This window comes from Hibiscus syriacus, unplaced genomic scaffold (genome assembly GCF_006381635.1).
Source record: "Hibiscus syriacus cultivar Baekdansim isolate YM2019G1 unplaced genomic scaffold, ASM638163v2 tig00109996_pilon, whole genome shotgun sequence".
In the NCBI taxonomy this organism is placed as follows: Eukaryota; Viridiplantae; Streptophyta; class Magnoliopsida; order Malvales; family Malvaceae; genus Hibiscus; species Hibiscus syriacus.
This window is the reverse complement of record NW_024062554.1, coordinates 62,393-81,332: the sequence shown is the minus strand read 5'-3', so window position 1 is coordinate 81,332 and position 18,940 is coordinate 62,393. Positions and strand designations below refer to the sequence as shown.

At 32.1% G+C, this 18,940-nt stretch overlaps 3 protein-coding genes across 3 annotated transcripts; 1 reads left to right on the top strand and 2 right to left on the bottom strand.

The window, feature by feature from the left end:
* Positions 1-1,123: 1,123 nt before the first annotated feature.
* Positions 1,124-1,922, bottom strand: LOC120212118 (LOB domain-containing protein 20-like). The gene is made up of 2 exons (XM_039210536.1): positions 1,536-1,922; positions 1,124-1,477 (listed from the first exon to the last, which is right to left on the bottom strand). The coding sequence occupies exons 1-2, from the start codon at positions 1,920-1,922 to the stop codon at positions 1,124-1,126; spliced, it is 741 nt and encodes a 246-aa protein (XP_039066467.1).
* Positions 1,923-8,146: 6,224 nt separating this feature from the next.
* LOC120212109 (WUSCHEL-related homeobox 11-like) lies at positions 8,147-9,460 on the top strand. The gene is made up of 3 exons (XM_039210529.1): positions 8,147-8,712; positions 9,096-9,271; positions 9,374-9,460. Exons 1-3 carry the CDS (start codon positions 8,169-8,171, stop codon positions 9,389-9,391), a joined length of 738 nt encoding a protein of 245 aa, XP_039066460.1. The 5' UTR covers positions 8,147-8,168; the 3' UTR covers positions 9,392-9,460.
* Positions 9,461-17,154: 7,694 nt separating this feature from the next.
* On the bottom strand, positions 17,155-18,429 carry LOC120212117 (transcription factor CSA-like). The gene is made up of 3 exons (XM_039210535.1): positions 18,180-18,429; positions 17,713-18,093; positions 17,155-17,401 (listed from the first exon to the last, which is right to left on the bottom strand). The coding sequence occupies exons 1-3, from the start codon at positions 18,427-18,429 to the stop codon at positions 17,181-17,183; spliced, it is 852 nt and encodes a 283-aa protein (XP_039066466.1). The 3' UTR covers positions 17,155-17,180.
* Between the last annotated feature and the right edge of the window lie 511 nt (positions 18,430-18,940).

Below are 18,940 nucleotides of genomic sequence, written 5' to 3'. Positions count from 1 at the left end.
ACTAATTTAGAATGACAGTCATAGTTTTGAGATAAAATTGAAATATTTAAAAGTTAAGGACTAATTTAAAATGAGGGACATAATTTGAAAACATATAGTGCTATTAACTCTATATATAACTATCAATTCATCTCTTTAATTAAATTTATTATTAAACCCAATGATTTTCAGTTTAATTAAATAATTCTTTTGACAAACAAAATTTCTTTGACATTTATAGATAATTTTAGTTATTGAGTCTTGAGTATTTTATAAAGAAATAATTGTCTGATAACTGATACGAGTCTGATTAAGTTTAAAAATTATCTTTTGACAGCATAAAAACATTAAAATTTTGTCATTATTTTCTCAAATCTCACATTTTTTATATATGATTTTAATAAAATTCATACAATTTTTTATGTTTTGGTCCATCATTCTTCATTTCTTTCATTTTTATCTCGAGTGACATCAATGTTAGAAAGATCATTCGGACGACGTGCTATTAAGACAAAAACGCTCCTTTCAAAACGCACTTTTCACAAGCCGCTTCCACGTATAATGATTTAATGCTAAACATTTTTTTTATAGTCTGGGTGATTATAATGTAGTATCTATTTAGATTTTTTTTTACCATCGATAAAGTACACAAACTCTATAGACACAACTGTTCAAACTCGAAATCTCTTGAAAAAACAACATTATTTTTATCACTAAAATCACTTAATGGGTTCTAACATCAAACAATTAAGCCCTAAGTAAACTTAAACTTTATAATCTAAATCTAAAATTATACATATAAATATACATGTTTTAATAGCAAAATAAATTGTCTTGAGTTCTGAGTTTACTGGGACTTGCTTTACAGGAGAAAACTTTGTTCTGAATTCATTAGTAAATTTAAAATCATACTTTATTTAATTATTCGAGTACAATTAATCTTACCCGAATTAAATTATTTTAATATGGATTAATTATTTTATGATAGTAAATAAACTAATTATGTATGTCATGTTCATATAATCCACCATATATGTCCATAAATTAATTAAACTCTTAAATTTGTACGTATATTTCAAAGAGAAAAAAGAAGAAAAAATGTATATGTATATGTATATGGATGGATAAATAGATATTATAAAGATTATGTGCGATGAATTATCTGATTGACGAACATGGCTGGAATCCGACTATCTTGTTCGTCGTCCTCGTCGTCATGGCACGGCATGGAGAGGTGAAGATGGTCCATGCTTTGAGAAGAGTTGGGTGCAGTATGAGTAGTCTCGGCCACGAATTCGAAATTGGAGGCGAAGTTGCTTATGTTTATGAGGTTATTGGATGCTGAGGAATTGTTTGAGTATGCTGGTTGAAGCAGTGTTATATGCTGCTCATGTTGCTGCTGTTGCTGCTGCGAGTTTTGAAGGGCATTCGCCATCGCGAATCGACTGTTGATCAGCTGGCTTTGAACCATCGCTAGCTCGGCTTGCAGAGATGCTACCTGCGAAAAGAATTTTTAAATAAGGAATCTGAAGAAATCAAATTAATAAGAAACTAACCTGTTGTTGTAAAGAAAGAATGGTCGAGATGCAACCATAAACCGGGTCCGATAGCCTGGCTTGAGCTTCGTACGATATCGTGATCACCGCATCATGCCGCCGGTTCACCGGGATGTGAAGCAAGAGCTTGGAAACGTTGCTAGCACCAAAAACCTTGTGGACCGCGGCAAACTTGGCCGCACCTTGATCCGAGCCGAAGTGGGGTGCGAAAATGCACCCACCGATACACTTCCTCCTCAAGAACTTGCATGCACCGCACGGCGCCATCGGGGTCGGGGCGACTTCTGGCTCCGCCACAGGCTCTGTCTCGACCGGGACGGTGGCACGCTTGCCGGCGCCCTTCCTACGGGTAGTTTCGGACATGACGAGGCAGTGTGGCTCGGCCATTTTAAGAGAGCAAATGAGGAATGTGCTTATGTTTATACGATTCAGGTGACAATATTTGTGAGAAAGGCACAAGATTTGTGCTGCCCGTGGCGTGTGGGAGTAGTAGCATGGATGTCATGCCAATTGCCATGAATGAAAGTTTGAGCTTCTAGTACTTTCTTGTCATCATTTGTTTAATAATTTTACATTACTATAGTTAAAGATTTAATTTTAGGTGTTTAAATTTTATTACGTTACCATTTAAGGTTATCGGAACGGTTTGACTTTTCCGGCAGCAAATGCTATCGGGCCTAACGTCGATGACTCTTCTTGCGGTAAACCTGGCCCGGGCCGACTGCGGCGGTGTCACCAGGAATACTAGATGGCAGCATTAGATGTATGTTCGCTGACCCTCTTGGGGCGATTGTTAGGACTGTTCCATAGTTGTTAGAAGAGTTTTACCTTTCGTTCTAAATATATTCGGGATTCTCTTTTCTTCCATTTAAGTTATGGGAGATTTTTAACGAGACATTCATCGTTAGCGTTTTCATCGATAAAATCTTTCATTATCGAGCAAAAAAAATATTTGGGATTCATATAATTATCAAACATCAAAAAGTTTCGAACAGAAAAAAAACAGTACAGAAAGAGTTCTAGAATTATTAAAAGTTATAAAATTGTCCTTCAACAATAGGACGATATTTTATTGAGTCTCATGACTATTAAAAACTACAAAATGGTCACCTAACTATTCTTATATTCCAAACTCGTTCTTTTTCGTTGAAAAATGAACGGTCGTATGAGTTGGACGTTAACTTGTTGATTGTGATATGGTAAAATCATATTTTAATGATATCTACTGGCATCATCGTTACTTTCAAGTACTGGCTCAATGACATAATGTAAACAGAGACTGGACCCACAAAATATAGCTCAAACAATTCTAAGACTAGATTTTACTCCCTCCGTCTCATGATTTGTGCCGATTATTGACTATACACATAGTTTTAGGAGATATATTTGACCAAGGGAAATTAAAATTATCCATAAAAGATGGTAGATAGATTTGACAGATTTGTTTTAATAAATGTAAAATAGTGTGATATATAAGGGTAAAAAAGGAAAAATAAGTGTTGTTTGATGACTTTTCTAATATGACATTTTGAATAGGACAATTTCAAAAACCAAAAGAGACACATATAATAGGACAGATGGAGTATCATATCCCAATGACCAGCTCAAATAACTGCCAATATTTTTAATGAAAAATGATGAGTTTGGAACATATGAATAGTCAGGCGAGTATTTTATAACTTTTAATAGTCGGGGACTCAATAAAGCAATGTCTTATAGTCAAGGGACCATTTTATAACTTTTAATAGTTGATGGACCATTTGTGTTCTTTATTGATGGTCAATAATTAAGTGATCATAGGGATAGATTACCCATTTTTATTTTGGATTGAAACCATTATGGCCTTTCATAAAGGCAACAACCTATTCCTAGGGTAAGGGCTTTGATAGGAAACCTAAGACCAAAAAAGAATCATAATAATACTCCTTAGACAATACAGCTCGGAGGGACAAATGAAAAAAAAAAGAGCCACAATCCATGTTTTGGCCAAACATAAATGCCTTTTTGCAACTGTGTGAGTTGAATGCAACATCTCTCCCCCTGTATTATCAAGTGCCATAGACCCATAGCCATATACATATATATATATATATATATATATATATATATATATATATAAAATTGGTCTAAATGTCATAGTTTGCTCAAATTCATGTATCTTGAACATTCAAGTAGTGCCCCCACAACATTAAAAATTTACATAGACTCGAACGTTAATTTAAATATTTCTTTCTAAAAGGTAAGAGGGACGTTAAAAACCCCTCATAACTTGATCGAGTTGTTGCTTAAGGAGAGAAAAGAGTTCCTAGGGCTTTTAACAGATATTAAATTAGATCTTTCAAGATTATAAGGACTAAATATGTAATTATATCAAAATTTTCAACGGTCATGTCTGATAAATGTTAACGTATGGTGACTTGATTGACATCGAGTTAAGTGGTACAACCTTCGGAATTGATACGTTCCATCGGCTCAAGGGAGTTAGTTATCGAGGGAGTTAGTGGTCCAATTCCAATTACTTAGGGTTGACAAAGGTAGGAGGAACAGTTAGTTTGAAGAGACAAAGATTGTTAAAAACATTAAGTGGTCCTGTCATTCCTCCCCAAAACACAGATCAGATTCTGGTTTTAATTTTCCAAGCCATGGTACTATTGGATTTTGAAATATGTGGTACTTGTTAAACGAATAAGTGAAGTAATTGTGACGGCATTATCAGAAGGTGAAAAAAAAAGTTACTGTTACATAAAGGGAAAAGAAATACAATTAATCTATTGGTGAACTAATATTAGAGTCCAAGGTAAATTACATCAAAGTACTTAAAATATTAGTTTTAGTACTTAAACTTTTAATTTTTTCAAAATCATGCCTAACATTTAGTTTTGTTTCGTTTTAGTACCTTGCCGTTAAAAACATAACGGGTGATTTCCAATGTGGCATCTTTTTATGGGTAAATTGCATCATTCATCACTCAATTATCTTCTCACTCCTATTTTGGTCACCAAATTTTAATTTAGTTACTTAACTTTCAAATTACTCCTAATTAAATCAATCTAACTTTCAAATTTATATATATTTTTAAATTTTTTAATAATATATTAATAAAATAATAATAATAAGAAATTTCATGTCACAAAAATTATTAATAAAATAAATTAGAGTGATTAAAACAGGAGCAATTTGAAAATTGAGTAGTTAAATTAAACATTTTTAAACTTTAGTACCAAAATAGGAGTGAGAAGATAGTTGAGTGACGAATGATGTAATTTACCCATAAAAAATGTTGTATCGTTAAGTTTTTAATGACGATGTACTAAATTGAAACAAAAACTAAACGTTAGGTATGTTTTTGAAAAATCAAAATTTTTAAGTACTATGACGGGTCAAAACTGATAGTTTAGGTATTAACGCATAATTTAACCTAGAGTTTATGATAAACTCATCAAGCCACCTTAGTAGTTAAGGGAAGTATTGTTCTTTTAAATGTCTTGAGTTCGAGCAAATTAGGTTTATAGGGTATGTATATATGTATTTCCAACGACTAGAAAAGATTATGAACATATGTTATCTTATAATCACAATAGATTATTTTAAAAAAATCCTTTTTTAATTAGATTATTATATTTATAAATCAATATTAAAAATCAAGATTTAAAAACAAAATGACTAAAATACAAATTATGTTATAATTTCTTTCGGGACGTAATAAAATTTCTTATCATTTACTGTTGACGAAAACGGGTAAAGAAAACAAAAGAACACGAGAATTTTACGAGGTTCGGCAATGTGCTTACGTCATCGGTGCCTAGGCGGCGCTAGAAGTTTTTATTCAATGATATTTTAGGTCTAGGTTACATCTCTATTTATAATAGAAAACCCTGGTACATAATTACAAAATTAACCCTGTATTTATGAGTCATACCTAACATTTACTCTTAATTTTTATACTATCTTTTATTTAAAAATATTATTAATATATTTCTTCTCTTTATTTTGCTTATTAAACTTTAGCTGGTGAATCTGCTTATTATAATTATAGTTTGTTTTTCATTTTCAAGTTTTCTTAATAGAAAATAATTTTTTTTGAAAAATAAAAAATATTAACTAAAACAGACATTATTAAATAAATATATATTACAAAGGGCAAATTACACAATTCCTCGCTGTAAAGTTCTATTTTATTTTATGCACCGTACTTTCATTTTTTAAAATTTGCTCATTGAATTCTACATATTGAATCATTTTGCTCAATCTTCCGTTAACTTTTTAACGGTATTATGCCATGACACAAGTATCAAAACAACGTCGTTTTGAAAAACTCAAATATAGACCAAAACAACGGCGTTTTGAATCCTCTTCTTTATAGTTAGGTGAGTAAAATAGGGGAGAGATGGAGTAAAGTTCAGTGAGGAACGGTGTAATTTATCATTTATATTTTCAATTATTTTATATTAAATAATAAAAAATGAAACATCGTGATAACGTTAGAGAGTTAACGGCAAAGTGAGCAAAATGATTTAATATGTAAAGTTTAGTAAGCAAATTATAAAAATTAAAAGTATGATGAGTATAATAAAAGGGAGATTAAAGTTCAGTGAGTAATAATATAATTTACCCTATTATAAAAAACGAATATGAAAAATAATTATATATATGTTGCGTTTTTGTCGTGTATTTTTCATTATATTGATAGAGTGAAATATAGAGTGGAGCATTTACGAACAAAAACACTAAATAAAGCTAAAAATATTTTACCATCAATATATAAAAATCAACGTACAGTTTCCCATTATATGGAAACCTATGCATCAATTATTTTACACCTACTCGTGTCACTGACGGATCTAAAATTTTTTAAAAAAATAATAAAAATTTATAATACTCATTTTTCGATAAAATAAATAAGCAAATATCTGAAATAATTGGTATGCACTTGGCCCTACACGCCACTGCATGCCAGAACTTATTAAGCTTCCTTTACCATAAACGAAACCCTAAACCACACTGACATTGGAAAAAATATTTCAAGAATGAGATTGTATCGTTGTTCGAGTGGCGTGTATATTCTACTTATGATTTAGGGTTTATGATTTATGATTCAAACGTAAGATTTAAGATTTATAATTTAGGGTTAACTTGTTAGGGTCATTAAAATATGTCCGACTAAATTCAAATAATTAATAATAAATTTATGCCACCATTTTTTTACCATTACTTGAGGTTGTTTATTTTATAGATTTGATTATTATTATGGAAAAGGAAAAGGGATGTTGTCTCTTCCCTTTACATCGACTCACCTTTCCATGCATTCCTTCACATGCACCTTGCCATTTACCCCAACCCTTTGTTTTCCTCTTTCAACCCTTTCACATCCCCCTTTTCCTCCTTGCTTCTTTTACCATTTTGACCTCTCTTTTCTAGGGTTTTATCAATTCTTTATTCGATATATATGGGTTAGGATCCACTTACTCATAGTGTAAAATTTTTAGTTGTACACCCTTTTAGGATCGTTGGATGAGGGGAAATCAAAGGTTGATCAGATTAACTTTTTTTTTCCTCAGTGAATATCTTCTTATTTCTTACTGTTAATCTCAGCATTTGATTTCTCCTCATCTAGTGATCCTAAATAGGTAAGCTTTTCACTTTTTGACAAGTATGAAGAATCATATGATAAAGTCTAAATCCTTAATCCAAGGAAGATTAGGTACAGTGAAAGTTGTAGTTCTTTTTGTTGACATTTAATTCATTATTGATTGATTAGTTCAAATTAAGTATTGTAAAGACTTGCTATGAGGTTAATTTCTTAGTGATAAAAGGGAATATTGTTCTCGTTATAGAACTCAGGTTCGAGCAATTAATTGTGTTTGTAGGGTGTGTGTACGTTGTCAATGGTTAAGAAAGATTTTGAACATATACTATCTTGCAATCATCTCGTACTATTAAAAAACATAACATTATATAAAAAAAATTGATATATCGTCTTATTAGATCAATTGGTAATTAATAAAAAATAGATGATAATAAGAATAATTGTATGAATGAATCCAATTAAACTGAAGCTAAAGGATAAAATATTTTGGGTAAACTACGCATTTAGTACTTAAACTATCAATTTTGGTATGTTTTAGTACTTAAATTTTCAATTTTTTAAAACCATACCTAACGTTTAGTTTTCATTTCATTTTGGTAACCTGCCGTTAAAAACTTAATGCATTTAATACCTAAACTATCAGTTTTTGTTTGTTTTAATACCTAACATTTCAAAATTTTCAAAACTTAATTAAATTTTGAACGTGATACTAAAATGAAACAAAAATTAAGCTTTTAACATGGTACTAAAATGGAACAAAAACTAAACTTTAGGTATGGTTTTGAAAAAAAATGAAAGTTTAGGTACTAAAATAGACCAAACTGATAGTTTAGATACTAAATGTGTAGTTTGCCCAAATATTTTTTTATAAAAGCTTCGATGGGCAAAGAAGTCATTTGAAGCAAAAGGTTTATTTGGTAACTTCAAAAGGTGGCAATCCATAGTATCTTATATATATGAACTTCACCCCTCAGTAGAATGATTCTGGACTGTATATTCATGTTCTATTTTTTGGCAGTATATTTTTAACCTAGGTATCTTCATCAATGGAAGCTCAAGCTCCAGACCGGAATAGTCCGACCCATGGTTCAGAGAGAAGTGAACCAGTCCGGTCGAGGTGGACGCCGAAGCCGGAACAAATCCTCATACTTGAGTCCATCTTCAATAGTGGCATGGTGAACCCTCCCAAGGAAGAAACCGTGAGAATAAGAAAGCTGCTCGAGAAATTCGGTGCTGTTGGTGATGCCAATGTGTTCTACTGGTTCCAAAACCGACGTTCGAGATCTCGCCGCCGCCAACGACAGCTGCAAGCCGCCGGTGCTAGTGAACAAAGAAGTAACCAATCACAACTATTTGGCGGCGGCGGCGGCGGTAATGGTGGTGCAATTCAGTTCGAACATGGTGATGTATCTTTCTTCACTTCTTTAACACCTTTCCTCGTTGGTTCATCTTCTTCCTGTGGTGTTTTGAGTGATGATGGCTTGGAAAATCTTCTCTCGATGTCCCCTCAAATGGGGTTTCAAGATCAAAGCTCGAGCATCACGTCGGTTTTGTGCCCGTCGGAAATCTCGAATTTGCCGTATCAATCTGGTAATTTCACACCCCTTAAATTTCTAATCTAAATTCTTAGGTTCGTAATCTAACATAACATGTTGTGTTCGTAATCTAAGAACTTGAGTTCGAGTCAAGTCCATTCAATTCAAGTATTGACCAAGATTTGAACGAATCGAACTCGAATAACTTACAATTTGTCTGGTCTCATGTTCCGCCCTAGTCCCAAGTTGAATTTTGAAAAGAATCTGCAACAGTAGCTTTCTTGTGATGTACCAATGGGATTTAGCAGTTTGAAAATAGAGCTGCACCATACCCCAAAAATATGCTGGCATGTTTATATGGAACTTCGAAATGTTTGAACTAAACCCTAAAGTTCACACTTTCTTCCCCCATGTAAATTTTCCGGGATTTTGTTTTAGGGTTCATCACAGTATTCATCAATGGGGTACCGAGTGAAGTCCCAAGGGGTTCACTGGACGTTAAGGCCATGTTTGGACAAGATGTAGTGTTGGTCCACTCCTCTGGTGTGCCTCTCGCCATGAATGACTTTGGGTTTTTGCTTGAGAGCTTGGTTCCTGGCGAAAGCTATTTCCTTGTAAGATTGATTCATCCATTTTTTAAGCTTTGTTTTTCTTTTTTTCTTCCAATGATTCTCAATTCACATCTATTTATATGAAATAAATGTTTGATTTTGCAGGTTTCAAGAACAATTTGAAGAGGAATTGAAGCTGCAAAAACGTATATGTATTTGCAGGTTTAAATTTTCAGAAAAAATTATTGATATTTGCAGGAATTGAAGCCATATATGCACATGCCTCAAATCATCTTATTGCATGTATGCACGTTAATTAGATGAATTTTATGAATAAATTTTAAGATTAATCAATCAAGCTCCTCGGCGTGCCCATGGATAGGTCGTGTGCTACTTTTTAAAATGAAGCTCTTAAAATATTTTATAATAAGAATTAATAAGTCAAATTTGAAATTATGAGAGGTCTATGAGGTCTTTTTACCAAAATATATCATAGAAAACGATTAAATACACTATCAAAATCTTCGTTTGCAACTGTATATGTCACTTTTCCGAGAACCACATGGAAAGTTTGTTTTTCCTTTAAACGAAAATGTGTTTATGGCACAAAGGTTGAACATATAGGAAATGACGTAAAATTTTATGTAAGGAGACGAACTCATAAAATTCTAGAGGACAACTGTCTCTACCCACTCCTTTCAATTTATCCCTATTTATATGAACAAACTTGAATGATACTTAGACGTGGAGTCCCCAAATTTAAGGATTCTGTTACGTGTCACAAAATAAACATGCAATCAGATGGACCTACTCGTCTTATATTGATAAATGAAGTTTTTATCGACATTATGTTATGACGTAATCCGTAAATAATCTCTTTATTTTCTCTCTATAAAAAAATTCAAAGAGTTAAATTTGAAATTCGATTTAATCGATAACGTTGGTGAAAACTTTGATTATACAAACTACAATTGTATATCAAAAGTTATTTTGGATTTTTATTCAAAAAATTTTATTTTGGATTTTTTTACATACAAGTTTAGGTCAGGGGCTCCCTCAGTTTAGGGTCAGAGCATAACTAAGACTCAATTAGGATTTATATATGAATCTACAAATTGTCCATAAAGAGTGACGGTGATAGAATTCGAACTTGGCCTTACAAGCTCAAATTCCTGAATAAATAAATACATTTAGTACTATTCATTACTTACACATAAATAAATATAATAACGGTGGTAGGATACGAACTTGAAATATAATAATATATATATATGTAATAAATAAATACAAAACATTATCACATAAATAATTGGTTGTACTTATATATGAGGCTTATCAATAGATAGTTTAAAGTAGTACACAAAGTTCAACATCATATTAACGATTTTTTTTTTGACATTATACTTAAACAAATTTGTCTGATAACATATTTAGTATTATTCGTTACTTATATATTCTATCAATTTAATTTTAATTTTAATTAAAAATCAGTAAAATTGAATAAAAATTAGTGGAGAGACCAATATATTTAAATAAAAATACTAAAGGGACTCGATGTTATAAAACTAAAATATAAATTTTTGAAACAGTATAGACATTCGGTATAATATGTATAAGTTTTAGGGAGTAAAAATATTATTATACTTTATTTCAATTTTATCAATGAAATAATATATTTATACTTATAATTTAATTAAGTGATCTTTGATGTATTTTACCCCAAATAACTATATACTTGGAAGTTGGTGAAAAAGAAATGAAATTGCATGGGTAATACATAGGGATGGAAATGGGTTGGGTTAGGTCAGGTTTTCGGTCAATTTAATTTGATTTAAAAATTGTATATTCTTCATTCGACTCGAACTTGATCTGAGACTTATACACCCTTCATTCGGCCCAAACCCGACCATTCCTGTTGAGATAAAACATGAACCCGATTTGACCTGAAATAATATATTGACAAAAAAATTACTTTTATTCAATAAAAAATAGGTATTTAATTGAAAAAATAATATATAAACGAGTCTTATTGCAATTATCCCTAAATATAAGGTAAAATAACATTTTTCGGGTCGGGTCGATAAGATATTTTTCATCCCTAATCTGACCCCAACCTGATCCGAATATAATCTCTAAAAAACCCGATCTTACCCAACCTAAATCTAAATTTTTTGGGGGGAAATTGACCCAATAAAATAAGATAGAATTAATACCCCGTCGAATTCGGGTCTCGTGTCCATCCTACGTGGATTCTCCCCCGTCAAATGGAAGTGATCTCAAAACCCAAAGCCCTGGAACAAAAACAAAGCAACTTGGCCTTCAACACCGACCCATATAACCAATCTGAAGCAGACGGATGTTTGATTTCCATTGTTTTCTCTCCCAGTTTTCTCGAGAAAATACGGCACGTTCATTGAGAGATGCCCCCATGTGAAAATTCACCGGTTAACAACACATTTCATTGGCTGCCATGTGAATTATGGGATTTTTGCCTTTGTTGTTTAATTAGATTCTTTTTATTTATTTTCCTGGCTAGGAAACAATTAGTCAACTTCCTGGGGAATCCAATTGGTGTTTGTGAATGGGTCCTTCCCTCTCTTTTTGGATTTTCCCAGACATTTTTTCTGACCAATTACGTGGATTCAACTTTGTTTCATGGTCGATCTTGTTTTTTTCATTATTATTTTCTTGGGTTTGTTTTAACCTTTTTTCATTCAACAAAGCTTCAAATCCTTTCCAATATTTCCTTTTTTTCAACTATGATTTTGTTTTTGTTAAGTGTATGAATTTTGTGGAGTTCATGGAGATAAAATGTAACTAATGATCAAAAATAGAGAGAAAAAAATCAAAATAAACTAAAATTAAAACGTCCGGTATAGATATATATATATCGATGTTTGTAGAATCTAAATCTCACAAAATAAAAATATCTTAGAACTTGTTAACAATACTTAAACCCTAAATTTAAATATGTTTACACAAGCAACAAGGTATTTTTTTTAATAATAAAAGGATTATTTTCTCGTACACTAACGGTGAAAAAATATTTCGTAAACAGAGTGAGTTGTATCGATGTTATTTGTATCATTTAAGGTTTATAATTTAGGGTTTAAGACTAACGTTTGGATTCATTATTTAAGAGTTAAATGTTTAGAATCATTCAAATATATGGAATGACATTCAAATAATTATATTCATAGAATCCAAATTTCATGTAATAAAAGTGTCTTACACTTTTAATAATAAAACAATTATTATCTCATAATGAAAAAAAAAGTATTCTACCAGCATAGTTGGACCGATCTTATTTGTATTATAGATAATTTATAATTATATGATTTGGGGTTTAAGATTTAGGGTTTAGGGTTTATAATTATATTCTTTTAGCATAGTCGGATTTAGGATTATTCTAGATAATTTATAATTATATGATTTGGGGTTTAGAATCAAAATTAGGGTTTAGAACCATTAAATGTGTATCAGACGACATTCGAATAATTATATTTATAAAATCTAAATTTTACACAAGGAAAGCATCTAAACACTTGTTAAACCCTAAATTCAAATATGTGCACACAAACAATAAAATAATCAAATCACATAAAATAAAAAAGGAAAAAAATAGTGGTTTTGTTTTTCAAGGTACCATGAGGAAAACAAGAAAAAAAGAAGAGGGTTCCACCTGAGTTTGTCATTCATTGGTTATATCATATAAGTACATGATTATTCTTTTATTCTCCCATAAACCATAATAATCAAGTGATGCACATGGTAGATATCTTAGTGAACAGTGAAATACAAGTTTTAGTTCACCTAGACCTTAACATTCTCCTCCATAATGTATTGCTTCATGCACTCTCGAAACCTTGATGCGATTCCCCATGATTTTCTTTGACTAGGGAGCTTTTGTGGGTCATCATAATCATAAATTGTGTTCCCAAAGTGAAACTTTATGCTCCATATTTTTAATTAGGTTCATGCTCCAATCCATGTGCATCATACTTTGTTTAACTCGAATCATATATAATGTTTGATTCTCTGGTCTAGAGATTGATTTATCATCCACAAGGTTAGGTTAGGGAATGCACTTTCAACTCTATACATCCTCCAACTTTTTCTTTTTCTTTTTCTCGATAAATCATAGTTGATGAGGATTATATGTATCGATGAATAAATTAGGTTATGTTCAGTGGTGGGTTTTTTTCTTTTTGTTTGTAGTTGGTCTTTTTTGGTTATATGTACTCTTTTCCTCATCTAGGCCTAGAGGGTTATATAACAAGACATATTACCCAGTCAGTTTCGTATTAATAAAATTTATTATGCCGATAAAAAAAAGAATATTGGTGTTTCTTGTTTCATCTCTTTTCTCTTAACTCTTCTTTTTTTTTTTGTGTATCAGATCTCCGAATTTAAGATTGACGTGATTGGTTGTCCCTTGTTCCCATATGTAATGGGGTAAGGGGGAGTTAGATAGTAGGTTGGCCCCAACACTAGGTTGAGAGCAGTTTCCGTAGGAGACCTCCAACTCAAGGTTAAGAACCTTGTGCTCTACCAACTGAGCTAGATGGTCATTTAAGATTGACGTGATTGAAAATATCAAATCATTAGACTTTAAGCAGTTTAAGGAACATCATAAAGTTCTTAAAGAAAATGAAGGCAATATTGTAAATGCAAGAAAGGGGTCTTAATAATATTGAAACTGGACCTTTAAACCTTTATCTTCTATAAAATATGAAAAAGTTATTAAGTCTCATGCAAACATGAATTCTAGGTCACTGTAAGTTTGAATGTGACATTCTAGATTCAACTTTTATCTTGTATTGTTATTAATAAACTTATCAAGCGACTTCAGTGGTAAGAAGATAGTGTTATTTTCCTTGAAGATTTCAGGTTCGAACAGTTATATGTAAAATATGTTTACACGTTGTCAATGGCTTAGAAAGATTCTGAACATATATTATCTTATAATCACCTAGACTATTCAAAAAAATATAATTAATAATTATATATATATATATATATATATATATATACACTATTAGGGTGTGTTTGATTCACGAAATGTAAGATTACCGGTGGGAATAAAATATTACTAGGGAATAGGATTACTGGGAATGTTGTATTTTGTGTTTGGTTGGTTTAGCAGAAATGTAAGATTACCATGTTTGGTTAAAGGAATAAAAGATTATTGGAATGTATATTTAACCAAATTGTCCTTATTATGTATTTGTATAATATTACAAGTTGTAAAATATTTATATATTTTCTTTAAAAAATTAAATTCATAATATTTATATACTTTTTTTACAAAATTAAAAAAATATAAAAAATGTTTAATGAAAGGGTAAAATTTTATTTTTAACCCCTGAACTTCATATAAAATTTTAATTATAGATTTTTTTTGTAAATCTAAAATAATTTAAGGATAAATTTGTAATTTAACCTTTGTAGAATTTTTATTATTCAATGACATAAGAATAATATTTTTGAAAAAAAATAAAAATTTAAGGACATTTTAGTCCAAAACGCCGGTAATGTTACAATATCTAAGGGAATGGAGGTAATGACATTCCCGGTAATATACCCCAAAAAATCCACTATTGATAATAAAACATTACCGGGAATGACATTCCCGGCCAAACCAAACGGGGGAATGTGGATTCCATTCCCGGGGGAATCCCATATTCCCCAATCCAAACGCCCCCTTAACATAATACATAATTCAAGACAAACTCTAGCCCATATATATAACCCCAATTCAATGGATCCAATCTCAATTTTACCAAGTTGGGCCCAAATCCATATTAATCCAATCATTTAAACCATTGTGAAAGAAAGCTTATTCCAGCTTGTCCCCTTGTGCTGCTCAGCAAAACAAATTCAACAATCAATGAACACATGATAAGGATCTGACCTCCAAAAAAACCTTTTAAATATACGAAAAAATAAATATTTTCATTCGTACCGAAGTTTTTTTTATTCATCTGGATAAATAAAAGGTAGTATTTGCTCAAAGATAACTTTCAACCTTTCGATATTGAACGCTCACACTCCTGACATCTATGGTGCTCAAACTCAGGTCCTGAATGAATAATAACAATTCTTTTACCCACAGAGGTCACTAGGTTCATGCTTCATACCCCAGTTCGAATATTATAATCTATGGCATAATTACCTATAGGGATGGGCATGAGACTCAAACCATGTGGAACCCGACCCGAACCAACCCAAACAAGTCGGATTTTTTTTAAAAAAAATAGGTTCTATTTGGGTCGAGTTGAGTTTAGGTTTAGGGTGAAAAATACCCGACCCGACCCAAAATATTATAATTTTACCTTATATATTTAGGGATAATTACAATAATACCCATATATATATTTTTCAATTAAATCATTATTTTTATTGAATAAAAATAATATTTTTAATAAATAAATTATTTCAAGTCGAGTCGGATCAGATTCGAATTTTATCTAAAAAATCGAGCGGGTTCAGGTCAGTGGGAGGTGTATATTTTTTAATCGGGTCGGTGGACCGAAAATCCGACCCATGCCCATCACTTACCTGATACTTCTGTTTGTAAAGTTTAGCAGCCGTTGCATGGGCAAGGAAAAGGTTATGAACAGCAATGCGAGGTTCAATGGCTCCATTAAAAGAATCAAATTTCGTTAAAGATTTAGGTCAAGTGGTTAAAATGGGTAAAATTTAAAAGTTTACTAATAAAATTAAAAATCTTTAGAATGAATTGACTGGTCAAAACAAAAACTCAAACAAAATTGGGTGACCAAAACGATAGTTTACCCATACAAAATGAACCGATCATGATATGATATGAAAACAAACATAGGAAAAAGTAAGAAAACACAAATTTGTAACATAAGTAAAACATGAATACTCAATGTTTTTTTATTTGTTCATGGTGTAAGAATGGCAATTGAGAATGGTCGAAAAAATGTATCTTTGAAAGAGATGCAATTTCTATTGTCAACTGTTTAGTTGCTCAAAGAGAAGACATCTCGGTCATGAAATTGCTTTTCAACGAGACGCATGCAGCTCGTGCTAATCACCCGAATTTTAAAGTGTTCTTTACGTATCGAGAGGCAAATGGGGTGGCGTGCTTGGGCTTTGTCGAGGACCAATCCTCTTTGATTCATCTATGATGAACTTGAATATATTAAAAACGATGCACATCTTAGTGCTATTGATATTTGAATGAATACATTTTATCTTTAAAAAAACACTCCTTCAATTTGTCTATATATGGAGTAGAACTAGGGTTGTAAACGAGCCGAGTCGAGTTTGAGTATTGATGAGCTCAATTCGAATCGAAAACTCAGAAATAGAGCTCGACTCGACTCAAAACTCGTGAGCCTAAAATTTTCAAACTCGATTAGAACTCGAAATCATGAATTAAAGCTTAAGAAATCTCTAAAAGGTTCGACAAGAAAAAAAATCTTAAGCTTAACTATATTAAAGCCTCATACTCAAACTCGAACCCGAACCTTAAATACATGAAAATCTTATAATGTAATTTAAGAAAAAAATCAACACATAAATGTTACTATTATTAATAATTTATTTAAAAAAATAAATTTTTAATATATTATATTTCCGAGCTGCCCACGAGCTTTTCGAGTCGAGTATTAAATAGCTTATTTTGACTCGTTAAGAACTCGAGTCGAATATTTATCGAACTTTAACCAAGTCGATCTCGAGTAGCTCACGATCTTACTCGACTCATTTACGGCCTTAATATAACCATCTCTTCTCTATTTTTGTTTTGTTAAAAGCTCAGTTATATATTTCTCAAGAAAAAAAAAAACTTTAGTTTTATATATGGAACTAAACAGAATATACAAAACTACAAGGATGATGAGACCAACTGCAGAAGCCCAACACTCTTACCCATTGGACCCAATTTTCCCTCTGAATTTCTTTAGTTTTTAACCAAAACCAGAACTCCATGGTTGCTATTTCAAGAAGCTCCTACTCCAAGGAAATCAATGAAGGATATGTTGTTGATCTTCAAATCTCCATTTGCAGTTTTGGGTTGGTTGGTCCTATTTGTGCCCACTGACTCAGTTGCAGAAACTTCTGAGTTAGAATCTGATGAGTTAGCATATTGGTCCACACCCATACCTACTCCCATTGCTCCTCCTTGTTGGTAACACACCTTCACTTTTCCACCTGATGAACCTGCAAAAATCATCATATTTCCTCACATGAACAAATAAAAAACTTTAAAATCGAGCTCTAAGTCTTATAATTTTTAAAAGTTATAAAATGATCCTACGAGTTTAAGGTATTATTTTGTTGAATATCTAACACTGAAATGTTACGAAATGATCACTGAATAGTAAAATGACTCAACAAAATAACACCCTATAATCAGAGTATTATTTTATAAATTTTACAACAAAATAGTATTTATAATTTGACCATTTGTTACTGTACCTAAAAAAAAACTTTAAAAAGCAAGTGATCATGAAAAAAAAAACTAGGCATACCCATTGGACTAAAAGTGGTGAAGAATTGATGGGTTAATTTGGCTGATGAAGAAGGGGTGAGTGCTAGATCAGTGCAAGTAGAGGCTGATGAAATGGTTGATTGGTCGGTGCTGTCATCAGCCTGAGCAGTGATGGCTAAAGAAGAAGGCTTTCTCCTCCTACAAATGCTTGATTGCTCTCTATGTTTCCTGGCCATGATCACATGCCAATGGTTCTTCACTGCGTTATCAGTTCTACCAGGGAACAGTCTGGCAATCATTGCCCATTTGTTTCCATACACTTTGTTTGCAGCTAAAAGCCTCTCTTCTTCTTCTTCACTGAATGCCCTCCTATTGATCCTTGGATTTAGCTGGTTGAACCATCTTAATCTACAACTTTTTCCTGCAAAAAAAAGGAAACCCATTTAGTAAAAAGATCAAACATTTGTAAAACCGATGATTAATGGTTACAAAGAAGGGAACTTTAACCTGATCTCCCTTCAAGATTTTCAGCTATCAAGTTCCAGTTTTGAGGACCATATCGAGCTACAAGATCTTTTAGCATTGCATCTTCTGCCGGTCTCCAATGGCCTCTACAGCAAAGCTTAGTGTGCCCATTTTTGGTTCCCCTGGTTTGTAGTGGCTCTAAGATCAAACTTTTATTGGTTTGTTCCATTGAAGAAGATGGAATCTGGAACCCCACTTGGGAGTTGGTAGTAGAAAGAGACAAGAAATTCATCTTTTGTGGACTCGTTATCAAAAACCAAGAAACGAAACCAGATGGTGGAGGAAGATGAGATTTTTTTTCTTCTTCTCTTGCAAAGCCCCAACCATTCAAATATGAGTGTTTGGGAAGAGAGAAAATGAGAGAGCTGGGTAAAACAGATGATTTAGAAGAAGAGAAGAAGGCAACGATGTGTTTGCTTGTAAACTGCGTTGGTTCTTTGGGCTTAAAAAGGCCATGGAAGATGAGGTCAGGAGCAAGGGGATGAAGGGAGGAGATTTATTTATTTATTTATTTCATCGATGAACAAAAGCCTCGGCTTTGCATGCAACTGGAGAACCGCTCGTGTGGGTGTTTGGGAGTATGTGTGTCTCTCTCTCTTACTATTATTTTCAAGATTTGGATTTGATTAATTCGGATCGATTCGGTTTGAACACCTAATTTTGGTAAATGAATCTAAGAATTTTCTGTATATAAAAATACTCGAACTCGAGATTTACTTAAGTGATATCAAGTTGTTTACCAC

Bases quoted from the DNA above. Each gene is read 5' to 3' on its own strand.
- LOC120212118 (XM_039210536.1), bottom strand. From the start codon at position 1,922: ATGGCCGAGCCACACTGCCTCGTCATGTCCGAAACTACCCGTAGGAAG. The intron at 1,478-1,535 runs GTTAGTTTCTTA...TTCTTTTCGCAG, and splicing joins TTCTTTCTTTACAACAACAG to GTAGCATCTCTGCAAGCCGA.
- LOC120212109 (XM_039210529.1), top strand. From the start codon at position 8,169: ATGGAAGCTCAAGCTCCAGACCGGAATAGTCCGACCCATGGTTCAGAG. The intron at 8,713-9,095 runs GTAATTTCACAC...ATTTTGTTTTAG, and splicing joins GAATTTGCCGTATCAATCTG to GGTTCATCACAGTATTCATC.
- LOC120212117 (XM_039210535.1), bottom strand. From the start codon at position 18,429: ATGAATTTCTTGTCTCTTTCTACTACCAACTCCCAAGTGGGGTTCCAG. The intron at 18,094-18,179 runs GTTAAAGTTCCC...TTTTTTTTGCAG, and splicing joins AAATCTTGAAGGGAGATCAG to GAAAAAGTTGTAGATTAAGA. The intron at 17,402-17,712 runs GTATGCCTAGTT...TGATTTTTGCAG, and splicing joins CACCACTTTTAGTCCAATGG to GTTCATCAGGTGGAAAAGTG.